The sequence below is a fragment of the Saccostrea cucullata genome, unplaced genomic scaffold (genome assembly GCF_032062105.1).
Source record: "Saccostrea cucullata isolate Sc308-1 unplaced genomic scaffold, CSIRO_AGI_Scuc_v1 ctg3285, whole genome shotgun sequence".
NCBI lineage: Eukaryota > Metazoa > Mollusca > Bivalvia > Ostreida > Ostreidae > Saccostrea > Saccostrea cuccullata.
In genome coordinates, this window is record NW_026933327.1 from 8,709 (window position 1) to 17,500 (window position 8,792).

The window sequence follows — 8,792 nt, forward strand, 5'->3', positions numbered from 1 at the left end:
GGTCATTGGGAATTATGTGGGGGTCCTTGTAAATATACATATTAGGTTCGGCTAACGCATCGCCCAATATGTATTACCTCCCTAAGTGTCTACATAACTAATAGTAGCCACTATGATCATGATATCAATTGGATGGCTCTGCATACATGACGTGATTTACAATTGACGTCATAATAGCCTAAAAGAACAGTGGGTTTTTTGTAGAAATAAAATTTCATTCGCGTTTGTTTACTTCACATTAGCTGTCGTGTGAACGCAATTTAATTGGCATTAATTTATTTCGTAATTTATTTCGTATTTATTTACTGCGCAATAAACTCTCCGTGTCAACAGGGCATAAATTGATTTCGAGTCATTGTTGCTTCATTTTGCTTCAGTTATTTCAAGTGTCAAAATTTTGTTTCAGTTCTTGTTTCCTGATTCTGACAACGATATATTATCATTATTTATCCATAGCTATTTCGTTGATTAAATAAAACCATAAACACAGTCATATTTGTGTGTGAAAAATGTTATCTCGCAACTCTTTCAATTGTGGTATATTGCTTAAAAGGTCATATACCCTGGACATGCTGATCCCACTCTCAACAAGGCATTCTTTAGGGCAAGTCCTCAATATTTCTTTCATAGATGTATCATGCACATTATGTACAAAACCTGGGATTCCCTCTTGGAGCATTAAATACACTTTTGGCAAGCTTTTGTCTAAATCAATGATCCCAGGGCCACCAGAAGCACCATGAGTTGTGGATTCTGAGCAATGGAACAGTACCTTTTCCCTCCTAAACATAGAATCATAATCATTTTTAACTTGTTTATGGTCAAAATTAGGATAATTCACCTTCCACCATGAAAGTGCTTTACAGTGAGTTTGAAAGGCATCACATTCCGAAATCAACGGACATCTTCTGTCAATAATCTGTTCATTGCCATGGGAGGCTGGGTGACCAATAATGGTAACATTTTCTGGTCGCTTTCCAGATATGGCCAAAATAAATGACTTTGGTAAATCTGTCCAATTAACTTCTAATAAAGCAACGTCATCTTCTTCCTGTTTGCTGTAGAATGGAATGTCATATCTCAAACGATACGGATCATACTTAAAGTGTTCTCTTGTGCGACCAAAATATACATAAATAGGGTTGTCCTCGATGAATTTCATGGTCTTCTCTACAAATGAATAACAATAATTAGGAAATGTAATAGTGAGCAATGTGCCTTATTTATGTGAAAAGAAGGACGAGGGCCGTTCAAAAATTACGCGGACTAGGCTATTATTTACTCTTACAGACGTCGTATAGTTATAAAATTTCACAGAAATATGTATCTTAAAGATTCCAATAAATTTTGGGCAAAATTTATGTATTTTAAAAAAATTCTACTAAAATTATCGGTATGTTGATATCGTTGATGGAGAGGTACGGCGCACTACAAAAAAAATCGAAGCAAAAGCATGCAGATTCAAAAATTTAACTCATTGATTTTCTAAAATTCGCAATATTTTTCAACAATTTTCTCAAATGTACATTGAATTGTTCTATTATTATGTATTTAGATTTCGGACGTAATATTTGAAGTACTGACAGAAATATAGTGATTTTTCTCTGATGCGATTCCCGTGAAAACGACTGTGAAAATGACGTCTCCTGAATTGACGGCGCACCACACTTTTGTTAAAATATGTGAAATGCTCGAGATATCGGCAACATCAATCCAAAATATGCATAATAAAACATGTAGTAAACTAGGCTACTCGTGACATTCGCCCACAAATAGCAAATTGAAATTTTAGACAGTTAGAACTCTGTAAAAAGGCTATACGGGAGGACGGGAAGAAGATTACAGACGAAAAGTAAAGAACGTGAATGAGAGTGACCAATATTACACTATATTTCATAAGTAGTTTTTGGTTTTAGAACAAAAAAAAAGAATATCCTTTACTTGTTTAATAGATTTTTAGCTTGACAAGAAATGGTGTTTTTATATTGAGTAGATAAGGTAACTCAAACTAAACAGGTACAGTGTACTTAAGGGAAAATGTTGAGAAAATGAAAGCTCAATCATATATTTTTAAAATGCTTGTGACGTCGAAGATTTTGCTGCGCCGTGACTTAATGGTATGTCCTGAAAAATCACTCAAAATTTAAACCAATTTGCAACATTTTGATATGAAATTTTGAAGACCATATAAGTAAGGATTCTTTTATATCATTTGTGATATTTTGCACGATTTTGTCGTCAAATATTTCTTCAGTGCAACAAGTCCGCGTAATTTTTGAACGGCCCTCCTATATTATTAAAGAAGATTATTATTAAAGAAAATTCCGTTGTGTTCCATGGAAAATGTTTCTGGAAATTAAAATCCTCTTTACAAATGAAAATGAATAAATATATTTGGTATATTTTCATGTTAAAACAATTTATACAATTTGTAAACCACGCCCTCCGAGTAACATTACATAGCATAGTATTATAGTATAAAAACGATTTCAGTGCATTAGGTTCATTGTGATTTTTTCATTTAAATACATATTAAATACATTCAGTACTATATTAACAAAAGATGTAACATATTTTTAGGGTAATATAAGGACGAAATATTGTTATCCCTTGAAAACTTTTGTCGACCTTGTCTTCCCCTCAGCAAGCCACTGAATTTGTGGGATAACAGTTTAACAAGGTACCCCGAAGAAACATATAACAATAGTATTTTTATAAAAATAGAGTTTACTAGGGTAAATTATTCATTTCACTATAGTCTGCCTAAGTTCACTGTGCTTGTCGTTCATCGGTATTTAAGTATGGCGATGCTTCCATATCAATACCGGTATCACTAATCATTGCCTTGCTGATTTTGAGTAAAAGATTTAATAATGTACTTATAAATATCTATCTAAAATATATTGACCTATTTAATAGCCCAAAATGATTAAACACGGCCTAACTGTTATTGTTACGGAACTATTTATTGATAATTATTACATACTTCGTAAATCAAAATAGATACAGGATTTTTGCATACATGTATGTGATATGCCTGTGGTCACAATAGTCATTTCAGCCCTGCAGGGCTTATACGGATCAATATCACACCCCAATCAGCCCCCGACCAATATCAGCCGTCGGACCTTCGTATTTCAGGCTGATATTGGTGTATCAACTATAATATAGGATATGTGATATGAATAAGGGTATGTGTTATTCTCTCTCTCTCTCTCTCTCTCTCTATATATATATATATATCCTTTTTTTCCTTTGAATAACTTGAAGGACTCATTTTGTCCCTAGCATAGCCCAGGGGTCATGATTTGAAGATACCTGAGGATTCTTCCATATAAGTATCACTTATTACGATCTTTCTGCCGCTGTGTGGTGGATCCAGAAATTTCAGAATAGGGAGGGGCTTTATAATTTTATTTTAGCGTATATACCAGTTAGGAAAAACAAAATCAAGAAGTACTGGTGAATTTCAACAAAATTTGCCAGATTAAAGTAAACGTGGATAAAGGTATAAAAGTTTGTTCAAATTAATAGCCATGCCCTCTTTCAAGGAAAGAAGTTAAAAATTAGGGGAATAAAAACTTTGAAGATATCTTTTAAAACTGTCAGAAAAGTTGTAACTTATGTGAAAGATTCATTGTAAAGTGTATATTCATGTGTTACAGAAGGTGGTCATTTTTTTTATTGAAATATATGGAGATAACATATAGTCATAAGAAAATTCTTTCAAAATCTTCTATGAAAAAAACTACTTGTTCAGAAGATATTATACTTATGTGAAAGATTCAGTACATAGTGTGCATTCAATTTGGTAGATGCTGGCATGAAAAAGATCCCACACTTCTCAATGGCCCTGAGTGGCAATTATAAATTACATGTAATATTTACAGCCCTCAACCGACAAATGGTGATATTTTCATTTGAGTGAAAAAGTCTTCAGAAGGTTATTAAAACAATAAACAATCAATAACAAAATTTACACCAAAGTTTGTAACCAATTAAAGCCTGTGTTACAAGCTCCATAGGAAATAATGTATTTTTTTTCAACAAAACATGTGATCAGCAATTCGGTTCTCTCTTTGAGATAAATCTATTTAGAAATGATTATAAGCACTAAATTGCTCAAACATGCATAAATGTACGGATAGATAAAGTACGAGGGCCGTTCAAAAATTACGCGGACTTGTTGCACTGAAAAATTATTTGACGATATAATCGGGCAAAATGTCACAAATAATATAAAAGAATCTTTACTTACATGGTTTACAAAATTTCATATCAAAATGTTGTAAATTGGTATTAATTTTGGGTGATTTTTCAGGACATACCATTTATATTAGTCACGGCGCAGCAAAATCTTCGAAGTCACAAGCCTTATAAAAATTATGTGATTGAGCTTTCATTTTCTCAACATTTTCCTTTGAGTACCTATATAGTTTGAGTTACCTTTTCTCCTCAACATCAAAAGACCTTTCTTGTCAAGCTTAAAATATATCAAACAAGTAAAGAATTTTCTTTTTTTGTTTAAAAACCAAACACTACTTATAATATATAATGTGATTTTGGTAACTCTCAATCACGTTCTTTACAGTCCGGATAAAGTGAACTTTTCGTCTGTAATCTTCTTCCCGTCCTTCCATATAGTCTTTTTACAGAGGTCTAACTGTCTAAAATTTCAATTTGCTATTTGTGGGCGAATGTCACGAGTAACTTAGTTTACTACATGTTTTATTATGCATATTTTGGATCTATGTTGCCGATATCTCGAGCATTACACATATTTTTGCAAAAATTTGGTGCGCCGTCAATTCAAGAGACGTCATTTTCACAGTCGTTTTCTCGGGAATCGCATTAGAGAAAAATCACTATATTTCTGTTAGTACTTCAAATATTACGTCTGAAATCTATATACATAATAATAGAACAATTTAAAGGTACATTTGAGAAAATTGTTGAAAAAATATCGCGAATTTTAGAAAATCAACGAGTTAAATTTTTGAATCCTCATGCTTTTGCTTCAATTTTTTTGTAGTGCGCCGTACCTCTTAATATCAACATACCGATAATTTTAGTAGAATATTTTTGAAATACAGAAATTTTGCCCAAAATTTATTGGAATCTTTACGATACATATTTCTGTGAAACTTCATAACTCTATGACGTCTGTAAGAGTAAATAATAGCACAGTCCGCGTAATTTTTGAACGGCCCTCGTATGACTTAGGGAATAACTATCTTCTAAATTTGGTATTTGCGACCGTTAATGCTGATTTAACGGTAGCAAACTGAGTTTTACCGGCGACGCGTAAAGGGAGTCGGTAAAACGGATGTTTGCGACCGTTAAATCAGCATTAACGGTCGCAAATACCAAAGTAGGAGATCAGTTATTCCCATTCTAATGCAATCCATGCATTTTGTTTGTTGTTTACGTCTTATTTTGATGAATTTTGTTACATGAAATACGTCAAGGAGCATTGTGTTTGTGCGTCGCTCTATTATGACGTCACAATGAAAAAACTTTCATGCTCGTTAATGCTCGTTTTACTGCTTCAAACATAAGTACATTAGCCAATGAAAAAGTGTTTTACAAAACAAATGCATTAGAATATATAATGGACAGAAAAATCTAATATTCCCTATAAGGCATTTGGATCATCCATCATTCTTATCAGCAGCAATAGAATACGTGTCCATTATAAGAAGTATTACCTTTGGTACATGAAAATCCTGTCTCCTCCAAAGCACTGAGTAGACCTGAGATCAAGTATTGATAACTAGTCTTATTTAGCCATTCCAGGATCCCATGTTTTAATTTCTCTTCAATATCTCTCCCGGATTCCCCTACGTGCAGTTTTTGCAATAACCTTGAATAATTAATGCTGCGATGTGGATCTGACTGGGCGTTTTCTACGATTTTATCGATGTACATTTCTAGACAAAATAGAATCATAAAACAACCTTTATTAGTTTTACCAACTTTAGCTACTTTTGCACTCGCTTATAATTAAATAGTCCAAAATTCTCAAAATGTTAATGGTTCAAAGTACAAAACTTCCATTTATTTTCATTTAATATACAAATGTAGGTTTAAATTCCAATTATTGCAAAAATGTAAAGGTTGCAATGTTAAATATTTAAGATTGGAGACATTAATAAACAGAAGTACATGTAAACATCAGCATTAAAATGCTGTACATGTTTTGTAAACAATATAAAATTAATATAACTGGTTCAAATGAAAGTTCCAAAATACTTGCTACTTATAAGATATTTTTGAATTCTGAATATAATATCAGGGAAGTTATTTACATTAAGAGTACAATATAGAAAATGCCTGAATGAAAAAACCTGAGAAGAAGTTATTGCCCTTGTCAACATTTTCTAGAAACTGAATAATTGATTAAATAAATAAAATATACATTTTAAAAAATCGTTTACTTAAGAATATTTACCATGACACCCATTGAAAAGCATTCTTCCAAAAAATATTGTACTATTTGGTATGAAATGAAATTAATCTATGTACAGTTTTTGCAAAAACCTGTGAAATCATAGGAGGATGGTAATACCTTAAAGAGATAAAAATAGTACAAAATAGTACAAAATGAAAGAAAAAGTGAGCAAGCTCACATAACCCACGCTCCCCCAAAACTCAAAGTGCTGCAAATACCGGAAAAAAATGAAAGAATTTCCCGGTAATATGCACATCTACAAATTGCGTCCTAAATATATGCAAAGTTTGATGAAATTCTTTGCAGCGGCTTATGAGGCGTTGCGCTGACAAACTTTTCATCACTATATTCAAGATATCCCCAAACATTTAAGTTGTAAAGTGCCGAAATTCCCAGAAAAATAATGGAATCTGAATTTCCTGGTAAAATGTCCTAAATATTTGCAAAGTTTGGCGAAAATTTTTGCAGCAGTTTATGAGGAATTGAGCTGACAAAATGTTCATCTCTATATTCAAGGTATGGCCAAAATTCAAATTTAAAAGTGTCAAAATTCCCAGAAAAATAAAGGAGTCAGAATTTTCTGGTAATATGCACATTTCCACACTGTGTCCTAAATATCTCCAAAGTTTGACGAAAATCTGTGCAGCGGTTTTAATGAGGAGGTGCGCTGAAATACTATTCATCTCTATATAAAAGGTATGGCCAAATTCCTAAGTTAAAAAGTGCGGAACATCCCGGAAAAAATAATGGTATCGGAATTTTCTGATAATATGCACATCTACATATTGTGTCCTATATATCGGCAAAGTTTGACGAAATTCTGTGCAGCGGTTTATGAGGAGTTGCGCTGACAAACTGTTCATCTCTATATTCAAGGTATGGCCAAATGCCTAAGTTAAAAAGTGCGGAAATTTCCGGAAAAAATAATGAAAGCAGTATTTCCTGGTAATATGCAAATCTAAACAGTGTGTCCTATATATCTGCAAAGTTTGACGAAATTCTATGCAGCGGTTTATGAGGAGTTACGCTTACAAAAAAAGGACTAACTGACTGACTGACACTCTGACGGACGGGTCAAAAACATTATACCTCATGCAACTAGTTGCGTGGGGTATAAATATACAGTGTTTTTGTACAGCAGTAATCATTTGAAACAAGAGGCTCAGGGGCCACAGTGCTCACCTGAGCACATCAGGCTTGAATTTACTCCCCCCCCCTCCTGGCATTCATCATTTGAACAAACTAGAATCTACACTACCTGAGGATGATTCCATATAACTATCACTAATTATAGCTTTGAAGTACTTGAAAAGAAGATTTTAAAAGGTTTCCCTATATATATCCCTATGTAAAACTTGGGTCGGCCATTTTGGCCCCATCCTAGCCCTGGGGGTCATGATTTGAACAAACTTGAATCTACACTACCTGAGGATGATTCCACATGAGTTTCATCTTTCCTGGCCCAGTGGTTCTTGAGAAGAAGATTTTTAAATATTTTTTCTATATATATATTCCTACGTAAAACTTGGGTCGGCCATTTTGGCCCCACCCTTGCCCCGGGGGTCATGACTTGAACAAACTTGAATCTACACTACCTGAGGATGATTCCACATGAGTTTCATCTTTCCTGGCCCTGTGGTTCTGGAGAAGAAGATTTTTAAAGATTTTTCCTATATATTTCTATGTAAAACTTGGGTCGGCTATTTTGGCCCCAACCTTGCCCGGGGGGTAATGATTTGAACTAACTTAAATCTGCTCACCTGAGGATGATTCCACATGAGTTTCATCTTTCCTGGCCCAGTGGTTCTGGAGAAGAAGATTTTTAAATATTTTTCCTATATATATATATTCCTACGTAAAACTTGGGTCGGCCATTTTGGCCCCACCCTAGCCCCGGGGGTCATGATTTGAACAAACTTGAATCTACACTACCTGAAGATGATTCCACATGAGTTTCATCTTTCCTGGCCCAGTGGTTCTGGAGGAGAAGATTTTTAAAGATTTTTCCTTTATATTCCTATGTAAAACTTGGGTCGGCCATTTTGGCCCCACCCTTGCCCTGGGGGTCATGATTTGAAAAAACTTGAATCTACACTACCTGAGGATGATTCCACATGAGTTTCATCTTTCCTGGCCCAGTGGTTCTGGAGAAGAAGATTTTTAAAGATTTTTCCTATATATTTCTATGTAAAACTTGGGTCGGCCATTTTGGCCCCACCCTTGCCCCGGGGGTCATGATTTGAACAAACTTGAATCTACACTACCTGAGAATGCTTCCACATGAGTTTCATCTTTCCTGGCCCAGTGGTTCTGGAGAAGAAGATTTTTTTAAAAATGCCAT

At 34.0% G+C, this 8,792-nt stretch overlaps 1 protein-coding gene across 1 annotated transcript in view; it reads right to left on the reverse strand.

Moving 5' to 3' along the window:
* Positions 1 to 562: 562 nt before the first annotated feature.
* Positions 563 to 8,792, reverse strand: part of LOC134237994 (uncharacterized) — a gene marked incomplete at its 3' end in the record, with an annotated part of 46,588 nt that continues 38,358 nt past the window's right edge. Inside the window, exons 7-8 of the mRNA XM_062720121.1 lie at positions 5,709 to 5,930; positions 563 to 1,170 (exon numbers count right to left, since the gene is read on the reverse strand). Coding sequence (XP_062576105.1) covers positions 563 to 1,170; positions 5,709 to 5,930 — 830 coding nt within the window. The remainder of the gene's footprint in view (positions 1,171 to 5,708; positions 5,931 to 8,792) is intronic.